This window comes from Ruditapes philippinarum, unplaced genomic scaffold, assembly GCF_026571515.1.
Source record: "Ruditapes philippinarum isolate M1 unplaced genomic scaffold, ASM2657151v2 ctg885_1_1_1_1, whole genome shotgun sequence".
Lineage (NCBI taxonomy): Eukaryota > Metazoa > Mollusca > Bivalvia > Venerida > Veneridae > Ruditapes > Ruditapes philippinarum.
Window position 1 is genome coordinate 8,962 of NW_026857915.1, and position 22,396 is coordinate 31,357.

At 32.5% G+C, this 22,396-nt stretch overlaps 1 protein-coding gene across 1 annotated transcript; it reads right to left on the reverse strand.

Moving 5' to 3' along the window:
* Nucleotides 1-11,752: 11,752 nt before the first annotated feature.
* LOC132751501 (sodium/potassium-transporting ATPase subunit beta-1-like) lies at nucleotides 11,753-20,954 on the reverse strand. The gene is made up of 5 exons (XM_060741667.1): nucleotides 20,613-20,954; nucleotides 16,785-16,889; nucleotides 15,195-15,379; nucleotides 14,481-14,597; nucleotides 11,753-13,139 (listed from the first exon to the last, which is right to left on the reverse strand). The coding sequence occupies exons 1-5, from the start codon at nucleotides 20,854-20,856 to the stop codon at nucleotides 12,876-12,878; spliced, it is 915 nt and encodes a 304-aa protein (XP_060597650.1). The 5' UTR covers nucleotides 20,857-20,954; the 3' UTR covers nucleotides 11,753-12,875.
* Between the last annotated feature and the right edge of the window lie 1,442 nt (nucleotides 20,955-22,396).

Sequence of the window (22,396 nt, forward strand, 5' to 3'; positions counted from 1 at the left end):
TTACATATTCATCTTATCATTAACTACCTTCCCCATGTAATTGGAATTACTGTTGAGTATTAACCCTTACTAGAATTTAAGTAGATTGCTCATTTTTGGCAAGTTCAATATCTTTCACCTACCTGCTACAGGACACATTAAGAAATGTTGCACATCGCATTAAAACAGAGTCTGTTATTTTCAACTATTTTTGTTTTGTTTTCATTACTTTTAAGGGATCCTTGTCAATGTCTGGATGACCATGACCCGACCCCCCCCCCCTGAGTTTTGTTCTTATAAGGGGGCACAAATGTACAAAACATATTACATATTATCTTGTTTGGAAAGTTATTTCTACAGGAAAGATTTTATTTTCTAAAAAATGGTTGTCAAAATTATTAACTAAATGATAGAGCATTAGTCAGGCTTAAAAAAATAACAACAAAAGTACAGAGTATTATCCTTTACCATGATCCAGCAGTGAAAAATATATCAATTGGCACAATACAAAATATAAAAGCATGATATGATATAAAACCAGAATGATGATATGGCACATTTAATATTTATTTCATGCTTTCCGGTGTTTTATTGTAATATATCAGATGATTATATTCTGATAAACCACTAGTGAAATTTATAAAATATAATTTTCACTGTAGCCGGACTATATCTGAATGCGGATGAAAAGAAAATCATAACTAAATTGAATAACAGGCAGAAATAAATGCCATCATGCGTAAATTTTGCTTCTATAGGAAAAGAAAGTCGATGTCATCATACATAATGTTAAAAAATGTAACAAAATTAGAGAAATGTAACAGACCTATATTTCAAAATTGATAATGTGACGTCATGATGTGATGACGTCACAAGGGAGAATGCGCGACGTTACGCGGCAAAATTAGTAAAAACATACATAAAATCACTAAAAAGCATGAAATAAAAAGAAAATTTATTTGTTTTACGTATAAGATTGAAATATATTTCATTCGTGAACACCAGCTGTAATATTTTCACTCGTGGCAACGCCACTCGTGAAAATATTGCATCTGGTGTTCACTCAGTGAAATTATATTTCAATCTTACATGCAAAACAAACAAATATCCTCTATATATTAGTAAAGGCTTACAGAGTCGTATTCAAAGACACAAACTACAGTAACAATAGCAATAATGTTGTGTTTAAATTTTGGTCCCTACAGTAACATGATGTTGGAATGTGAAGGGAAAGTGTGACAGAAATTATGTATGAATCATTGCAGATTGCCGACATCAGCTGAAAATGTGACTGTACAAATAAAAACAAAAACATTCTAATTGATATCCCCTTTGAAATGAAACAGAAATTTCATTGAATAAACTGATAGATAGAATCATCAAATAAATAATGTGTCATGATAAAGAACAGCTACATTAAGTATCTCAATAGTTGTAACATAAGGCTATAGTTGAATGTAAAATAAACTGAAGGTAATATATCGTAACTGACTACAAGTCTCTACCACTTATTACAGCCTTACTTCTGAATTTACCTTTTCTTGACATGGTTGAGTGTCCACCTACCAATCCAGAAGTTTAGAGTTCAATCCACAGTCAGTGCTTGAGGATTTTAAGGTTTACATTTTATCATAAAATAGATAATAAAATTTTATATGCAGACAGCAGTATTATGCATGCTTAAACAACATGCTTTTTTTAAAAAAATGTGATTATTTGCCTGAAGAGTTTCACAAAAATTATCAATTAAATGGGGCCTTATACTTCACATAATTGAAATAAGAAGAGAAATGCTCAATTCAACATTGTTGTAACTATGAATAAACCTGATTCAGCATACATGTCTAATACAACTGGCCAATACTGCATTTCCAGCTGGATTTAGTGACTCAAAACTGGATTTTTAACGACTCAAATTTCAACACGTATTCAGGCACATTTGGTTTAAAGAACTGATATTACCCTCAAAATGAAAAATATTCGCATTTGGTAAAAGAACCCATAATACCCTCAATATGACGAGCGGTTTTTTTTATATCTAACTCATGATCAATATTATTTTACAAAACAAAAAAAGAACATTCTCATATAGACTATGTGTTATATGATGCCTTTGTGTTATATGTTTATAAGTCAATCTAGAACAGTCACATTTCATCATTTTCAGTTTGCATATATTTAGAACAACAGTCTAATGTCTTTTCATACATTCATACATTCAATAAATCAAAACATATGAGGAAACAGTGCATGTATGGGCACTTTTCAGCCACGGTCAACAATGTGACATGATAAAAAGTGCTTGAAGAGTCATTTCTGCTGTATTATAATTAAAGCTTTTTGAAAACTTGCTAGAAAAACTATGACCATAAGACAGTAATTTTGCTTTAACTGCATTTAAATGCCAGAAGAGTAAAAAATATGATAAACAAGATCAACAAGGAAAGGCGGCGTTCAATAAGACTATAATTTCTTTTTCTAAACAAATGCAAGAAATTTTCCATTAATTAAATGAATAGATATAATTCCTAAACAATTGTATAATTCTTCAACGAAAAAATGAAAATTACCGAAAAAAAAATAACACATGCTTTTGTTGCAGGTTTGTTTTAGATGATCCTGTTTGAATGATTTGGCTGACCTTTAATCTTTATCAGTGCAGCACTAATCAATGAAAACCAACATCAGCACTTTAATATATGCGCCAATTCACACACGTAAATTCACATGGTCATTGTGACGTAGCATGTACTTTCTACTGAATCACAGCGTGTTAACTGTAAACCTTTTTAGAAGTGACGGACCAAAATAACTTGGAATAGTATGTTAACACGATTACATGGAGTAAATCCCCAAGTATTTGTCTCGTGTAACTGTTTATCATGTCACTTTGCTGTCAATAAACAACACAAATTAAGGTAGTCATACTGCAATGCTTATGCGCTAAAAAATTCTTACATTGGCCAATATCGTAATAAATCGGCCATTTCCGAAATGTTATTTTCACAATCGTCGGTATTCAATAATTTTAATTGTTTATAACGGAAATTTAGTACATAGCGATAAAGGATGAGTGATTGTAAATAATGTAATGCCAAAGATTAAAAAAAATATAATGTTCAGGAAATAACCGATTTGCTATGATATTGGCCGATGTTAGAATTTTTTGGCGGGAAAGCATAACAGTAAGACTTACCTTAAATCAGCTTTCAAATGCATGGTTTACATTTTATATAAAGGTGCTGTGTTTGATTTTTTATGCTGACATTTTTTTTTTTACCAAGATGAATATCTGAGGAATTCAATCTCTTAATATCAGGATCAGGGTTGAAATATCTGGATCTTTTTTAGTCCTGCCAGGATATCACATGTATATGTAAAATAACATAAACAACCAAGAAAACAGTTCCAAGGAAGTGCTATGTCACTGTTTAAAACATATGAACCAATAACCAGGGTAAACATTAAATGCTGTTCACAAGGTTTCACTATGAAATCATTTATATTCGTGGGGGATTAATTTTCGTGGTTCAGGTAACCCACGAAATCAAGTCCTGACGAACAAATTGTGCCCAAGATAATGTTAAGTAACAAAAACAGCACCAAAAATGGTCGTAGTGATGCGAAGTTGGTACATCGTCTGTAGACAAACTGTGTGCTTACCTACAATTTTCTTGTACATCATTGAATCAAAGATAAACATAGATGTGAATCGGATACTAAACCGACTTAGAACTTTTATCAACTGTTATAAATCTTCTGTTGTTTGGTCAGGTGGAAACACATGAACTTGCACGTGTCAACAATTTCATAGCACAAATTTGGGATATTATTTGTATGGTTTTATCGAATTTTGAAATCAACGAATTTTCGGCCCCACATATATTTTTTTCTTTTAACCTTGAAATTGAAATCCACAAATTAAAGACCCCACGAAATTGCTTTTTGCCGGGAAACCACGAAAATTTATGCCCTCGAATTAAAAATGATTTCACAGAATTCAGGGATTGTCATTATTAACACAAAACCATAATAATATACACAAGTGCTTGTCAATGAAAAATACAAAACTTTTAGGCTAAGAAAGAAAAAACGAGTAATTTTATAAAAAAATTCTGTTTACAAACCAATATAACAGAACAAATATAATATAAGCAATGAGCGATAAAGTGATGTAGCATCTTGTAATATTTAATAATACAAGATTTATATTGTTCCAGTCTAATGTCATGAGTATGTCACAGGAATGTGATATATAGGACCTGTATAAAATGACCTGTATAAATCTCTTACGGTGTTATCAAAATTAACAAATAAAGACATTAATAGAAACATACATGTATATGTAAATAAGTTCACAACTTCAGAAAAAACAACACTTCACAACTTAGTAAATACAACAGTTTACAACTGAATAAAAACAACAGTTTACAACTTAATAAAAATAGCAGTTTACAACTAAAACGAAAACAATAGTTATTACTTTATAAAAAACTACAATTTACAAATTATAAAAAAACAAAAGGTTACCACTAAAAGAAAACAAAAGTTATATCTTTATAAAAACTACAGTTTACAACAAAAGGAAAACAATTATTATTACTTTATATAAACAACAGCTTACATTAATTAGTAAAAACAAAAGTTTACAACTAGAAAAAAACAATAGTTATTACTTTATAAAAAAAACACTCCAGTTTACTACTTAAGGAAAACAATAATTATCACTTTATAAAAACTACAGTTTACAGGTTGTTTTGAAAATTAAAAAAAAATCACTGCATAAAGATTATTCCACTATGCATGAATGAAAAATAAGATAAATTTTATACTGTTTTGTAGAAAACAACTGAGATTCTATAACATTATTTGAGCTGCGTCATGACAAAACCAACATAGTGCGTTTGCGACCAGCATGGATCCAGACCAGCCTGCGCATCCACGCAGTCTGATCAGGATCCATGCTGTTTGCTATTAGTTTCTCTACTTGTAGTAGGGTAAGTAAGCGAACAGCATGGATTCTGATCAGACTGCGCGGATACGCAGGCTGGTCTGGATCCATGCTGGTCGCAAACCGATGGCTGAACGCAACACTGGTCTAACTTGATTTTTTTTCAAAAATGACTTTTTTGCATTTTTTAGTCTAATTGCATGAAATACATCAGTAAATAAAATATTAGAAATATTTGTGAAATTTTATGGGTTTTATTTACCACTTGGCATTTTGCTCTATCTCAAATGTGATTATAACTTAAATGCAACAGAGAGCTAACTCAAGTTAGAACTGTGTTGCATTAATCAAAATTTACTTATTGGATGATAACACTGTACTAACTCTAGTTAGCACAGTGTTGCTGTTTAATTTCAATACAATGAAAATCAGTATTGCTATATTTGCAGATATTAAGTTAGGTCTGGTATATTCATAAATACTTACTTCTACATTTTACCCATTTTTGTTGCCAAAATTGCAGAATAGTAAATCCAAGGCTCTTAATTAATTCTATTGTGTTTTCAAGGATTAATAAGTTTAAAATTGCTATATTATCTCTACATAGTCATATAAGATTGAAATGAAAAATAATAGTAAATTAACCTTTCAAAAAGATTTATTATTATACTCAAATCATATAATTCACTGTTGATGAAAATTATTTACAAGACAATTTGTGTTGTTTTTTGTTGTTTTTTATCATAGTGATCTTTTAATACTGATGAAACAAGATATCCCACCCTTTGAAAATTTCAAGATTTTATAATTATTTAATACAATTTGCTCCAAATTCTTAAAGGGACTCCAATTTTGGCATGATGGGACTTAAAATATATTTTCGAGATTTATGTACAATTAGATGGCGGTCAGGACAAATAACTTGTGGTGTTAAAATTTTCAGATTATTTGCTTAGTTTTTTCCAGAGCAATTATGTCAACTATAAAAATGACCGGGTATTGAAAAGCATATTAATTAATGTAGCTTTAAACTCGAATTAGATTCTAATAAAACTATGATAAAATTTTCAATTTCATGTCAAGTATAATTTCTTTATATCTCTTGTGTATCTTTTTGTTTATGTGGCCCGAGTTGATTCATTTTAGAAATTCTAATCTTAAGTTTTTTAAGTTTTTGGACCTCAGTGAAACTCAGTGAAGTTTCTTTAAGTATCTGTATGTACAAGGCTTGTAATCGTTTAAAAACCAAAACTTTTAGTTTGTTGGTTTTACAGCGCACCAACACAATTGAGGTCCTATGTTGCTGAAACAGGAAAGATTTTTTCTTGCATATCACATAGGCTTATCTTCTGTTTACAACGGTACTAGAAAAATCTGTCTTACATCCCCCATGCAAGACAAGTCAATGTTTTTAAATGAAGTCATTCCCAAACGCCTTTTATGAAAGAATTGCTTTCTAAAGATGACATCATTTTGCCATAACAAATGAAGTTGTAAAGTCATATGCTTATATACGAGAAAAGTCGTAAATGAAAGTATTAGTTATCGTCTTTTCTTTACGAAATATCACTAATATTGTAATATGCGAGAGAAAAAAATCAAACACAAGCTGTTGTCACAGACAGGTATATCTAGCTCTTGGGTAACTGTGTAGGGGAATCTCTGCAGTCTCTTTACAGCCATAAAATTAACCCTCAAGTTAGATATTCTGGTCTGTACCGGCAGCTGGTGTAAATTCCTTAAAGGCTAAGTAAATTCCTTATAAGCTAAACTCGGAAGTTCCCTTAGGAAAAGGAAAGGCATTTAACTTGTAGTTATATTGCAGTTATTTAGCAGTTTTTTCAAATAAATGCCTTTTTTACAATTTTTTGCCCTTCATCTTAATTTGTAGGATTCCATTTAAACAGCAGTTCTTAAAAAACTGGTAAAAACTTGTTGTTAAAAAACTTGTGTCTAGCATTTCTTACCAGTTTTTCAACATTTAAAAATAAATGGTGATGTTAAACAATACTTACATTACCATTTTTTACAAGTTATTTTCTTGAACCATTTTTTTAAGCTAAAAGATTGTGACAGAAGCTGCAGTTTTTACAAGTTTTATTTAAATGCCTTTAGGAAAATATAATTCATGCACACTAATATTCACTTAATACCTTGTAGTGCATCATAGCAATATTTGTATGTGTACAACTCACCGGTGTGGGGTGTAAATTTACTTTCAAACTGAGTCATGCCGTCCTGAGGCAGCAAAAGAAATCACATGAAACAAACCCTGTCGTCTTCTCTTTTTTTTTTTTTTAAAACTCATGAGCCAGATAGTTTGTCTGTACAATGTGAAGGTTGTAGTTTACAATGCCTGCGACAGAGTTGAAACTCAGACACTAGCTGTTGTATTTTATAAAATTATACTGCTTGCGGGTAACGTAATTTCAAACCAAAACAAAATTTCTACAGCATTCTTTTCTTCAATTTTCTTTCAAAAGGAAGCTTTGCAAAATACTATACAATAGTATATAACTTTGATTTTCAAAATTACTGTTAGCTGTTTTAGTACCCGCGAAAAATAGGAACTTTCACTGTAAATGAAAGAAAGCATGTTTGACAGACAAGTTAAATGGTATGAAAAGACATTATGAAGTCCTTACATATTATTATTATTATGTAAAACAAAATTATTTTTTTTTTGTGTCTTGAGAGTGACTCACTCTTTCCAAAAAAACAATAGGGAGTAAAGACACTAGCTCTAAAATTTTATCTGTTGCTCTATAGTTAAATGCTAGTCAGCATTAGACATCAGCATGTATTAATATAAAATTTCTTGATATTTGGAGGATCAGATTGAGAATAGATATCTTATTTATGGCAATTGTTCAAAAATAATTATGTCCCCTCATTTTCTCATTATGTACACTTAAAACGATTCTTTATAGCTGACATATGCATGAATCACTTATGTCCACTTTTAACAGTTCTTGTATATCTTGTTTTTTTTGTTTTGTTTAAGCTAGACTTTAAAGCCCCATGTATTTCTTAAGAATTCTGCCAAGGAATTACTAGAAAAAATGTTCCAAATACCGTGGGCAGGTCATTTTTCAGTCATTCTAAGATTTTTAAAAAATTCCCGGGGACTGGTTTTTCATAGGGGCTTTGAAAACCCGGGGAAATTTACTTGAAAAAAAGTTCCCAAAAAACCCCCTGGGGGAGGGCAAATTTTCATTTTAGGGGGTTTTTCCAAATACAAGTCGATCTAAGGGATTTCCCGGTTTTAAATTTTTTTTTTAGTTATTACCCGTAGTTTTCAGTCGTTTCCAAATTTCCGCCAGCCAAATAACGGGGAAAATTCCTCAGATTTTCCCTTTCAAATTTCCCAGGAATTTTCCCCGTAAAAATTTCCCGGGGTTTCCCCTAAAAACCCGGGAAAATTACCAGTAATTTTTTGCAAGGGGGTTATCAATCTTTTAATGTTTTAAAAAAGTAAGCACTATTTGGTTTTAACGGGCTTTTAGGCCCTTACAAAAATTATGTGGTGTTTTTCAAAATTTTTACCATTTTGAAAAGAAAAATTGATTTCTTTTTTTGTTTTTGTATAAAAAAGGCATTTTGGGTAAAATTTTTTTACTTAAATTTTTGCTCATTACAAACGATATAGGCCTTTAATTAAAAATTCAAAAAATTTCCCGAGGGGTTATTGTGAGGGTTTTTTTACAGTTCAATATGTCTGTTGTTCGTCTTTTGCCCCTTTTTTAATTTTTAAATACATTAAAAAATGTCCAAAACTTTTAAAATCCACACAGTAATCAAAATGGTTGCCTAAAGAACTAAAAGGGGGGAAAGCTTTTTTATTATGAAAAATTTTGGGGGTTTGGTGATTTTTGAAAACTATGTACAACATATTTTGTCCCTGTAATAGAAACCTGTACATGTACAATTAAATTTTTAGATGTGGGAAAAGTTTTTTAACAGTATTATATTAGTCAAAAAAAAAAGCAACAGTTTTTTGAAAGTTTTTTTGCAGTTATTTATGAGGTCATATAAAGGCTTCAGTAGTTTTTTGAAAGTTTTTTAATGATGTCATATAAATGGTTGAAAATGCAAACACAATTTTTTGGCAGTTATTTATGAGGTCATATAAATGGTTGGAAATGCTATCTCCATATTTGGAGGCAGTTTTATGATGTCATCTCATTTACATATTTCGGCTGATTTCAATGCTTTTTCAATGCTAAATAACTGCATTTTAAATGCATTTTAACTGCATTTTAAATGCTTTCTACATAATCACATTTGTCAAGGAAAACTGCTTAATAAATGGTTAAAACTGGTCAGAAAAACAATGCTAAATAACTGCAAGTTAAATGCCTTTCCTTTTCCTAAGGGTTACAAACATGAAGCAGCAGAAATTGGGTACTTGAGGTCTTCCTCCGCTGGGAAAACTTGGAGTATTGCCATATGACCTCTACTTTGTAAGTGCGACATAAAACCCAACAAGAAAAGAAAAGAAATGTTTAAGAAAAAAGTGAGGACAATGCTGGTGATATATTATATTTAGTGGGGCCAATGCTGATAAAGAGGGTAATAGTGGAGAAAATGCTTGTGAAATCATAGATGGGGTAATGCTGGTGATATGATAGTAAATGGGGACAATGCTGGTGATATGAGGGTTAGTATGGACAATGCTGGTGATATGAGGTTTAGTAGGGACAATGCTGGTGATATTAGGGTTAGTAGGGACAATGCTGGTGATATGAGGGTTAGTAGGGACAATGCTGGTGATATGAGGGTTAGTTGGGACAATGCTGGTGATATCATAGTAAATTGGGACAATGCTGGTGATATCATAGTAAATTGGGACAATGCTGGTGATATCATAGGAAATGGGGACAATGCTGGTGATATCATAGTAATTGGGGACATTATGCTGGTGATATGATAGTAAATGGGGACAATGCTGGTGATATGAGGTTTAGTAGGGACAATGCTGGTGATATGAGGGTTAGTAGGGACAATGCTGGTGATATGAGGGTTAGTTGGGACAATGCTGGTGATATCATAGTAAATTGGGACAATGCTGGTGATATAATAGTAAATGGGGACAATGCTGGTGATATCAAAGTAAATTTGCTGGTGATATGAGGGTGAGTTGGGACAATGCTGATGATATGAGGGTTAGTTGGGACAATGCTGATGATATTATAGTTAGGTGGGACAATTCTGGTAATATTATAACTAGTGGGAACATTGCTGACCAGTGATATTATAGTTAGTTGGGACAATGCTGGTATTATAAAGATTAGAGGGGACAATACTTTGATTATAGTTAGTTGGGGCAATGCTGGTTTTATAAGGGTTAGTGGGAACATTTACTGGTGATACTATAGTTAATAGTGAGGACAATGTTGGTATCAAAAGAGTAGTGGGGACAATATTGGTGATATAATTACAGTTAAAGGGGACTATGCTGAGGATGACAATGCTGATGATAAAAGTGTGATTGATGACAATACTGATGTAATGAGGTCTAATTTGGTGGCAATGCTGCATATATAGGTGGTGAGGAAAATACTAGTAGTGGTGGTGAGATGAGTGTTCAGAATAGTAATGTTGGTTAATAAGGGCTACCGGAGACAATGCTGTTTATATAAGAGCCGAGGATGATGATGGTGATAAAAATGCTGTTAATCATTTTGAAGGTGAAATTAGGGTGTTTGTTATTATTATGCTGATGATGAGTACTTGCAAATAGGGAATGGTTAAAATGATAGTTTACATAATATAGAAAATAGTTATTAAATGGGGAAAATATTAGATAAAAATGCAAGAATGATGATAGATAACAGAGAAATGTAATGAATTACTGTAATAGGAATATGGGAAAAAATTATGTTTAAAAATATGACAAAAAATTGAGTAAAAAGGATGATGAGAAAGGAGGGAAGACAAAGCTATAGATACAAGTGTCATGCCAAGTTTAATTACAAAGAGAGGCAAAAGTTTTTTCTTTGGCAACTTGGAGAGATAACTTTAGTTTATGCAAAATGTTCCTAAAGTTAACATTTTTCTTGAAATTCTGACTAGATTAATAAACTTGAAAATATAAACGAAGATCCAATAGGGAAAAAATTAGTTTCATTTTGAATAATATTGCCTGTGTTTTTAGAACTGCAAGTTTTATATACATGCTTCTATTTTTCAGTTATGAGTATGTGCTTCAATTCTGATGTTACATTGAATTATGCTTAATGTAAAATATCTTATCTTGTCTACAAAACATTCATTCCGAACTGAAACTTTATTATTAATTTTTTTTTCTAAAATATTTTTATGTGATTGTCTGATATTTCTAGTATGTTATGCAAAAGTTGTCAATTTTGTATAAATTAACATGTCGGTTTCCTTAAAAAAGTTGTTTTCTTTTAAAATAATACTAAAATACGGTTAAAGTTACAGCTTTTTTCTATTATATCATCCTATTTTTTCAAACATAGCACATATTGATTATTGTTTTGGCCTTATTAAACTCATTTTGTAAATGCAACATAGGGCTAAGTCAAGTTAGACCAGTTTTGCTGAAAATTTATCATTGAAATTTGGTGATTTATAAATGGAAAACTAATCTAACTCATATCTTTTCAAATATCTTTTTTATTTAACAAAATTAATTTTTCAAACTTCTTTTAACTAAAATTTTAACTTATATGGACATAAAAATCTAAAAATAATATCAAAAATGTCCAATTTATAGAATTAATTAAGTTTTTATAGCCTCCTTGAAAATTTGTAAAAATGAAGTTAGACCAGTGTTGCGTTCAGCCATCGAAACGCACTATGTTGGTTTTGTCGTGATGCGGCTCATTTGATCTTCAGTGTGATGTAATAATCAACATTTTTAGAGGAGGATTTCAATAAAAATATAAATGTCATGATTATGAGTCTTGTAGTTTTGTAATTTGATAAAGGGCCATCTATCAATCAAAATCCATGTAACAACTGTTATGGGCTTTGTATAGGGACTCCCATAATGGTCCTAAAGACATGTATTAATTCAGTTTCATATGAATATCTTTAGTAGTTTTGAACAGTTTAAGAATTTTCAAACTTCATAAATTAACAAATATGCATGTCAGAGGTATCAGCCTTGGAAAATGGTTGCCAGATATGGTCGCAAAGACATAATTAAAGATTCAAATTAATTTCTTTACTTTTATCAAGAATTTTCAAGTTCACAAAAGGCCATAATTCAGTCAAAATCTACATGTATGTCAAAGTAAAGGGCCTTTTGAAAGTGACATCCAGTTACAGTCATAAAAACATGCATAAAAAAGTTTTAAGTGAATGCCATCAGTAGTTTTGAAGATTGATGTTGCACAAGTTTTAATAATTCAGTCAAAAACCATGTCAGACTTATGGAACTTTGATAGTGACCTATTATAATGATCTAAAATAAGTGAAAAGCAAAAATGGTTGATGTGATATGATGCAGTACAATAAGTGGCATATAAAACTTGACCAAAGTGTTACGTTTAAAGCATGTGTTTGTAGGATAGCCCTACAATTATCCGAATAATCAAGCTAAAAATTCACAACAAATAATGTAACAAAGATATGTATTTTTCTTTTTAAATCATTAAAATTTCAACAACCTTTTCTTCATGAAAGTAACAAACTTTTGAAATTTTTTCAGAATATGAACAAAAAATTATAAAATGTATATAGAATGTAAAAATATAAATGGATTGTTGACGAATTTAATTAGAATCAATTTTCACATACCTAAGTACAAATCTAACAAGTGTTAAGTATCTGGGATATATGGAATGAGGAAATCCTAATGAGCAAAAATTACATCACAGCCAGAGAGGCTTATCAGCATTTTTAAAAATACCTATTTATTGGTCTTCTGGCCGGAAAGGAGTCAATATATCATAGTGGGTTGTGTATTGCATTATTATTTCAAGAGGATAGCAAACTCAGTGGAGTATTTCTGACCGCTCTGCGGCTGACCGTTGTTGAAATTTTTTGCCCACGCTGTACAAACAATGTTAACCCGAGTGTTTGGTGGGACTGTGTTGAACTGAACCATCACAGCCGGGTACAAGTAGCCATCTGTCTTTCTCTCCAGGAAGTAAAACAAGGGAAAACCTTTTGGAGGATTATAATCAACCATAGCTGTGTAATTATCTCTCATCATTAGAGCTTGATCTTTGTCAGTCTGTAGAAATAGGAGAAAACAACTGCAACTTTGATACGAAACATTCCTAGCCAATACACTTATTTATCTGTTCTTGAAAGTTTTTACATTGACTCTAACAGAAGTAAGCTACATGAAAATAAGAACAAATCTAGAGCTATCACTAAAGGTGATTAATACTCCTACCAGCAACTTTGACTTTTTGAAAAATAAGTGGCCTAAAGAAAAATTTAAACTCAACCTATAATAAATGAAGTATCCCCTACATACAAAGAATTATTTCAATTAATTCAATCCCAACCAGGATCTTCATTTGAACTTGCTATAAACAAATTTTGATTAAAATGTCTCATTCCTAACTCTAGTTAGCTTGACAATGAACCCAGGTGGTCGAAATGCAATACCAACCAGTGTTTCCACATAAGGTTGCTATATAGCGAGTCTGATTTTAAAACCTTATTCCTAACTCTAGTTATTGTCTGGAAACCCTATTTCTATTTTTAGTAATGGTGACCTTGATTTTGACCCCAGAAGGTCCAAATGCAATACCAACCAGGGTTTTCACATAAGGTTGCTATAATTACAGCAAGTTTGATTACAAAATCTTATTCCTAACTAAAAATTTGTCTGTTTTTAGTAACAGTGACCTTGACCACAGGGGGTCCAAATGCAATACCAACCAGGCTCTTCATATAAGCTTGTTATATACCATGTTTGATTACAATATCTCTTTTCTAACTCTAGTTATTGTCTGGAAAACATTTTTCTTTTTTAGTAACAGTGACCTTGACCCCAAGGGGTTCAAATGCAATACCAACCAGGCTCTTCATATAAGCTTGTTATACACCATGTTTGATTACAATATCTCATTTCTAACTCAAGTTATTGTCCGGAAAACATTTTTCTATTTTCAGTATTAGTGATCTATATCCCAGGGGGTTCAAATGCAATACCAACCCGGGTTTCCACATAAGGTAAATGCAATATACCATGTTTCACTACAATACCTCAATCTAAACACTAGTTTTTGTCCGAGACCATGATGTGGACTGACTGACAGACAAACCCGAGACCATGATGTGGACTGACTGACAGACAAACCCGAGACCATGATGTGGACTGACTGACAGACAAACCCGAGATCATGATGTGGACTGACTGACAGACAAACTGACTCCAAGATACCCCTTAAACTTCATTTGTGGGGGTATAATCAGTCATTTTTCTGCTTAAACTGGTTTACATGTTATGTTTATTCTACTTTTTTAACTGATAATGAGATTTCTTGTTATACACATACATTGTCTATAAGTAAGGTTTCTTTTTTCTATTAAGCAGATTGACATTGATTGATAAACTAACCTTCCCCTCACAACTCACAGCTACACTCTTACTGGAGAACCTATTCCCAATCTTCTTCTTTATGTCAACATTCTTACCATCACTGAAGTCAAATGGCTGTGGTGTCATGTTATCATCCTGTAAATTATGTTGAAAAACTTTCTTAATATAGAAATTTTCTTTATAAATTCTCTCTCTCCTCCTTAATCTGTTAACATGTGTACTTTAGTGAACTTCAAAATTTTGAACTTGGAAGTCATATTCTGACATTTAAGATAATGAGACTTTAATGGTCTTTAATTTTCTAAATGTTCTTTAAAAAATGTATTTAATCCATTCTAAATAAACCCATTTGTATAAATATAAATCTAAAGGAGACATAACTATAACAAAATGCAATTAAATGCAGTTGTGTAACATGGCCTAATGAGCTTGAGACTCGCAATAAATATTTAGCTTAAAATACTAATGTAAGTGCGTGGTTATAAATATTTTGAAGAACAAAGATGGAAAAGGAAAAAGTTATTAATATATTGCCAAAACAAAACAAAAAAGTGTCCAGCAAAGGTATTGTAAAATTTAAATTTATATTGGCAAGATTTTTTTTCTTTTGAGAAGAAAAGGGCAGAGTTTAAGCCAAAATGCCACTATTCAAGTTCTATGACTTTAAAGATTTATTAGTGAAGGAGAAAAAAAAATAATTCAGTATCAAATTAAGACATTATGTAAACTTACAGGTCTCAAAACCAGCAGGACACATGGTCGCCCTTCATTGATACCATACATGTCAAAACTGGCGCAATTATCTCCAAATTTGTCCAGGGTCAGCATGCAAACTTTACCGTGTGGTACTTTAGTAGTATTATCATCACAGTGTATGTACCTGTCAAGGTTTGCTGATTGTCTCAGGGTGCTGTAATCTGTTAAATTATATTGATAATTAATTAATGACATTATTATAATGAGTTATTGTAGGACTGAATCTTGATCTGGATAATGTACTTAACTTGTGTAGATTTTGCTTTTTCAAGATCTTATGAGGCATAGAAGTGCAAAGTGAGATATAATTCTAGTAAAATCTTGTAATGATATTTTCCTTATAAAATACACTTCTTTGTGTTTGAACAATACATTAATAAAATTTGTTATGTCACTCTGGATCACATTTGGATGTAATACAGTCTTTCTGTCTGTTGGGTTCATGTACAACTATAATTTTAGTTATACAAGTTGACAGGATATACAGGAGAATATAGCCTAAATGAGATAAATATAACCCGAATTGCCAGCCATGGATTATATTCATGTTAGAAAACTATATTCTGTATATAAAGTCAGCAACTTGTATTACAAATTAAAGTCCTATTGATGACAAGTTCATAACAAAACAATCAACTTAAAACTGTGTTCATCGAAGCAAGGGAAAAGGACGCACATACTGGAGATGACCCCACCTGAGACAATATGAGAAAAAAAGGTAAAGTTTAAAAAGGCTGTTGGTGCCAAGCAGAGGGCCTGCCTTTCAAGTTGTCATTCAAACTAGGGGCTTATGCGGCTTATGCCCCCTAGGTCACCATCCTCGTTGACTCTTCCTACTTTGCAGGGCCACTCCCCTTGGCATTAGTCAGGACACTGGCAGCTGGTCTGAAGTTCAAGTTCTAGTCATTTTTTTTTCGCCATCCCAAGTATTCAAATCTTCTGCCGATGCCCTGTGTCTTGTCAGCTATGTGCCCAACCCGAGGGAAAGTGAAAAGGGAAAGTGACTAGAAAATGCTAATATGTTATTAATAATGTCAACATAATAATGATGCTTCCTCTTAAATTGTTTAAGGTGCTTAAATATGGCATGCAATTGTAACCAAAGTCAAAACGAGTATGTTTAGAAGTTTTTAGATTTTTTTATTGAAGAGGCAACATTTGGGAATTTTCCACTGGCAGAGCATAATTATACAAAAAGCAGGCAAATATATAGCAAATTGAAAGCCTGTCATAAGTCAATTCCAAAAGAAATGCACTTGGATATAATTTATGCAAATTTTCATGGTATTCTGTACCTGCTATGACATTATTTGAATCTTATTGGCTTGTTACTTACAAAATAGTATTTGTGTGCTTTAAAGTTACATGTTAACACTGTCATTACCATTTAATTATTTCTTTGTTATATTTTTCTTCAATTAACATGATTTTATTAAGAAGGCCGCATTGTAAATAAGGTGTTACAAATTCTTAATGTTCTATCTTTCATAAATTAAGTAATATTATTATCACTTTCATTTAACTGTTGTACTCTAATTTTAACTCATGTTCTACACAATTACAAACCTGCGAGACTTGATTCAAGTCTGTTGAAGTAATTCATGTATGTCATATGATCACGTGGACTGAAGCTTATCAAACCATTCTTATCTGGACCATATGCAAACAGACCTGAAAAAATATGGCGAATTTATTGTTTGTTACTGACATTTAGAAAAATCTTTGACAAAACATGTATTGCTGCATCAGATATGAGTTTTAAACAAAAACTTCAACAATTACAAACAGTAATGGGACACAAAAATAATTGACAATGACATGTATTTTGTTGACACTGATGACTTGTTAATTCATTAATTTAGAGATATATACAATGTAAATGGTTACAAGCAACTTGCTTGAGTTTAAGCAAAGTGATCAAGTGTCTGCCATTTAATTGAGTTTCTTATACTTCAGTCGCCATGCCTGTTGATGTCTCACTATTTTTTAACTCTTATATAACTTCTTAACCCATTACCGCATGAGCATTTCGTGAAAAATGGCTGTTTTCATTGAAAAGTCTCCCGTTACAAGCTCAAATTGCTAAAAAAATTGCTAAAAACTATAAAAACTGCTCCAATACTTAAATCAAACATGGCACAAATGTTGACTTGAACATTGCCTTTGTAACAACATGCTCAGTCTTAAATTTCCTGTTACCAGGGCAACGAGGGACATCTCAAAATTGCCAAAAATCACTATTTTGCGTTGATTTTTTCCATCAAAATTGATTTCAAAGTGCTGCAACTTCTCAATGGATTAAGATAGAGATAAAGGCTTTTCAGTGTTGGTTACAGACATTACCTGTTATGATCAACATGGGGTCATTTTTACCCTCTCACAAGTCTAAAATTTTCTTGGTGACGAGGACTGCTGCCCCCTTCAACCCCCCCCCAAACAGAAGGGGGCACATCCCCCTTCTGGCAACCCCTTGATGTATCTGTTGGATAGGGGGCGACCCCTGAAAAGTCGTCACTTTTTTAAACAACATTTCTCTAGCAAAAACAAGGGTAGGGGGCCAAAATAAGGCATTTTTTCACATTTTGAGACAACAAAAAAGGGGGGTGAACAAGGTGTAGAAAGGCGTATATATCTGGTAATGGGTTAATTTCATAAATGGAGTTGTCCTGCTTTCATTTGTTAATTAGTCTTGTAATTTTTTTCTTGTAATCACTTTTGACATTTGAAACTTACACTTTATACATTTAAAATATTTAAATAACTTAATTTTATCACTCTTTGTATCATTATAAATTTTATTATAATGCTTATCTATATTTCTAACTTTTTCATATAATTATATAATTATTTTTTTCTCTAATAAAAGTTCATTTGATTTATTTATATTCACATATAAAACATTTGATAAAATTAGTTCATGAAAATTAGATCCTGAAAATTACTTAAAACTGAAATTGATAATTATTTGATATCACACAACTTTATTCAAAAAGTATATTTAAACTTATTTCTGACTAACCTCAGGGAAGGGCCCACGATAATGTTGTTAAAACTTTTGGCCCAACCCTTTTGTATGTACACTTGATTATGTCTGTAAAATTATGAAATTGTATATTGTATGCATATTAATACAATAAAATATTATTAAACTATCTAGTATTGAATATGTTTCGATCACCCCAATTTCCTGTAACTGAGATATGACATGAAAATGAATGAAACTGAATGTGTTTACTTTGTTCTAGACTATGTAACAGCAGAAATCTTAATTATGCCCCCATTTCGAAGAAAAGGGGGTATATTGCTTTGCACTTGTCGGTCCGTCTGTCCGTAGACCAAATGGTTTCCAATGATAACTAAAGAACCCTTAGGCCTAGGAACTTCAAACTTGGTATGGTGATTGGTCATGAACAGTAGATGATCCCTACTGATTTTAGGGTCAAAGGGTCAAAGGTCAAGGTCACATTGACCTTGTAAGCAAAAACGGTTTCCGATCAATAACTAAAGAACCTTTAGGCCTAGGAACTTCAAACTTGGTATGGTGATTGGTAATGATCAGTAGATGACCGTATTGATTTTGGGGTCAAGGGGTCAAAGGTCAAGGTCACATTGAAATCTTGGGTAAAAACGGTTTCCGATCAATAACTAAAGAACCCTTAGGCCTAGGGTCTCCAAACATGTTATGGTGATTGGTCATGATCAGTTGATGACCCCTATTGATTTTGGAGTCAAGGGGTCAAAGGTCAAGGTCACATTGACCTCTTAGATAAAAACAGTTTCCAATCAATAACTAAAGAACCCTTAGGCCTAGGAACTTCAAACTTGGTATGGTGATTGGTCATGATCAGTAGATGACCCCTATTGATTTTAGGGTTAAGGGGTCAAAGGTCAAGGTCACATTGACCTTGTAGGTAAAAACGGTTTCCGATCAATAACTAAAGAACTTTAAGGCCTAGGAACTTCAAACTTGGTATGGTGATTGGTCATGATCAGTAGATGACCCCTATTGATTTTGGGGTCAAAGGTCAAGGTCACATTGACCTCTTAGGTAAAAATGGTTTCTGATCAATAACAAAAGAACCCTTAGGCCTAGGAACTTCAAACTTGGTATGGTGATTGGTCATGACCAGCAGATGACCTATTGATTTTGGGGTCAAGGGGTCAAAGGTCAAGGTCACATTGACCTTGTAGGTAAAAACGGTTTCCGATCAATTAACTAAAAACGCTTAGGTCTAGGATCTTCAAAATTTGTATGATGATTGGTCGTGACCAGCAGATGACCCCTATTAAGTTTTGGGTCAAGGGGTCAAAGGTCAAGGTCACATTGACCTTGTAAGTAAAAACGGTTTCTGATCAATAACTTAAGAACACTTAGGCCTAGGAACTTCAAACTTGGTATGGTGATTGGTCATGACCAGCAGATTACCCCTATTGAGTTTTGGGATCAAGGGGTCAAAGGTCAAGGTCACATTGACATTGTAAGTAAAAACGGTTTCTGATCAATAACTAAAGAACGCTTCGGCCTAGGAACTTCAAACTTGGTATGGTGATTGGTCATGACCAGCAGATGACCTATTGATTTTGGGGTCAAGGGGTCAAAGGTCAAGGTCACATTGACCTTGTAGGTAAAAACGGTTTCCAATCAATTAACTAAAAACGCTTATGCCTAGGAACTTCAAACTTTGTATGATGATTGGTCATGACCAGCAGATGACCCCTATTGAGTTTTGGGTCAAGGGGTCAAAGGTTAAGGTCATGACCAGTAGATACTTGATAACCCTTATTAATTGTTTGATCACTGGGTCAGATGTCATGCATAATAACCTTATCACATGACTTTTTGCTGCTGATAGGGGGCATACATGTTTTTCAAACATATCTTGTTTCAATATAACTGATGACCTTGACCTTTTTCATTATCTTATTTGTACACTATAAATGACTTCGCTTGATAATTGGTAGCAAATGGTCATTTTTTTATTACAAAACATCATTCCAAACTCTAATTATTGTCATAAAAGCATTTTTCTATTTTTAGTAACGGTGACCTTGACCCCAAGGGGTCCAAATGCAATACCAACCAGGATCTTCATATAAGCTTGCTATACACCATGTTTCATTACAATATCTCATTTCTACCAGAAACCATTTTCTATTTTTGGAAATGGTGACCTTGACCCCAGGTGGCCAAAATGCAATACCAACCAGGGTCTTCATATAAGCTTGACAATCCGACTCCCTTATACCCCCTTAACTTCATTTGTGGAAGTATAATTATGTTAATAAGACATGTATCAGGTAAATACTTCTCTAAAACCAGACATATTAGATCTATAATTTAGATTCACAAAATTTAAGTGTATGTTATGATGGAGAAACAAGTTGAAACATTACCTGGGGTGAACTCGACAGTGTTTTCCTGTTGTTTCTGGTGAGCAATATCTGACTGGGAGGCAGAATTCAGAGATAGATAGACACATGTAATAATCAGAATGAGTACCATTAGAAACATTACCATAGCCCCTGCTATTATGAATCTAACACGTTTTGTGTTTGTACTCTCATAATGATTTGGCTTGATTCCCACCATAAATTCCTTGAAATGTGCTTTATCAACTTGATCGTAAAACATTTTCATCTTGTTTCGGTTTATCAAATAATTCAATACACAACTCAAGTTTTCTTTTAAACTGGTTTTCTTTTAAACTTCCTTCTTTCCTTAGGTTGAAAACAACTAAATATTTTTATTCATTATGGTCATTGAACTGCAACCAGATTGTTGGTAAAATTTTATAGCGGCAAACTAGCTGTATTATCTATACTACCACAAATTGCAAATTTAATGACAACGACAACATTAACATGACAAAATGTTGATGATTATTAACAGTTTTTTCTATCTTTTTGTGCCCCCACTTTTTGGGTAGAATAGAATAGTGTTTATTTCCAATCATGGGCCTTCTCAGGCATACAATTACATAGAATATATATCAGTACATTAAATGTAAATGTACATAAACATAACAATAAGATAACATAAGCTAATTCTGATTTGATAACACAATTAAACAAGAGCTGTCCGTAAGACAGCGCGCTCGACTTTTTTATTGCTTGCCAATAAAAAAAGTTTTTGCAGTAAAAGGCAATACAAGAATCTCTGTATTTTTAAAGTGAACTAGTTGTTTGATACCCTTGAATATTACAGCAATGTTTATATGACATAATTTATGGTAAAGTGAACAAGTGGATAGGAATGAATTTTTTTAGATTTTTTAAGTTTTTTAGTGCTTGCCTATAATACAAAACATTGACAGTTAAGGGCCATAATTCAAATAAAATCTTTGACAGAATTACCTTCTCCTGGACATGTTTGGGAATCATGATTGTAAACAAGTATTCCAACTTTCAAATTAATATCTCAAACAGTTCAGTCAAAAAGTGGACTGGTACTAAAAACTTAACCAAGATTCTAAGTCGATAAAAGGCCTTAATTTTTAAAACAAATCCTTGACAGAGTTACCTTCTCTTGCGTACAGATGGGGGTAATGATGTGAAATAGCATTAAAAGTTTCAAAGCAATATCTCAAAGGGTTAAGGCAATAAGTGGATTTTACCCATATTCAATGTATTTTCTAAGTCAAAAAGGGGCATAATTCTGTCAAAAACCTTGACAGAGTTATGTCCTCTTGTCTGTTGATGAAGGTCGTGATGGTAAACAAGTATGGTCAGTTTCAAAGCAATACCTCCAATGGTTTTGAAATAAAGTGAGGTGGTACAAAAAACTTAACCAAGCTCAATACACTTTCTAAGTCAAAAAAGGCCATAATTCTGTCAAAAACCTTGACAGAGTTATGTACTCTTGTCTGTAGATGGAGGTTATGATGGTGAACAAGTATGGTAAGTTTCAAAGCCAAACTTGTAATACTTCTGAAATAAAGTGGGGTGGTACGAAAAACTTAACCAAGGTGTGACGCCAACGCCGACGCCGACGCCGGGGCGAGTAGGATAGCTCCCCTTTTCATAGAAAAGTCGAGCTAAAAAGGACATGAGGTTCTTTTTATTGTTGTACTGTATAAATTACAGTGCTTAACTAAAAATGACCATTTATACAATTGAGAGTTAAGCAAAGTTTTTACATAAATCAGCACATTCTTTAAGGTAAATGCTTCTAAAGGTGT

What these genes read in the sequence shown, in the direction of transcription:
- LOC132751501 (XM_060741667.1), bottom strand. Translation starts at nt 20,856, where the DNA reads ATGAAAATGTTTTACGATCAAGTTGATAAAGCACATTTCAAGGAATTT. An exon ending in CACTGTCGAGTTCACCCCAG is followed by an intron (nt 16,890 to 20,612) that starts GTAATGTTTCAA and finishes ATATTTTTTCAG; the next exon opens with GTCTGTTTGCATATGGTCCA. An exon ending in TCCTGCTGGTTTTGAGACCT is followed by an intron (nt 14,598 to 15,194) that starts GTAAGTTTACAT and finishes CATAATTTACAG; the next exon opens with GATGATAACATGACACCACA.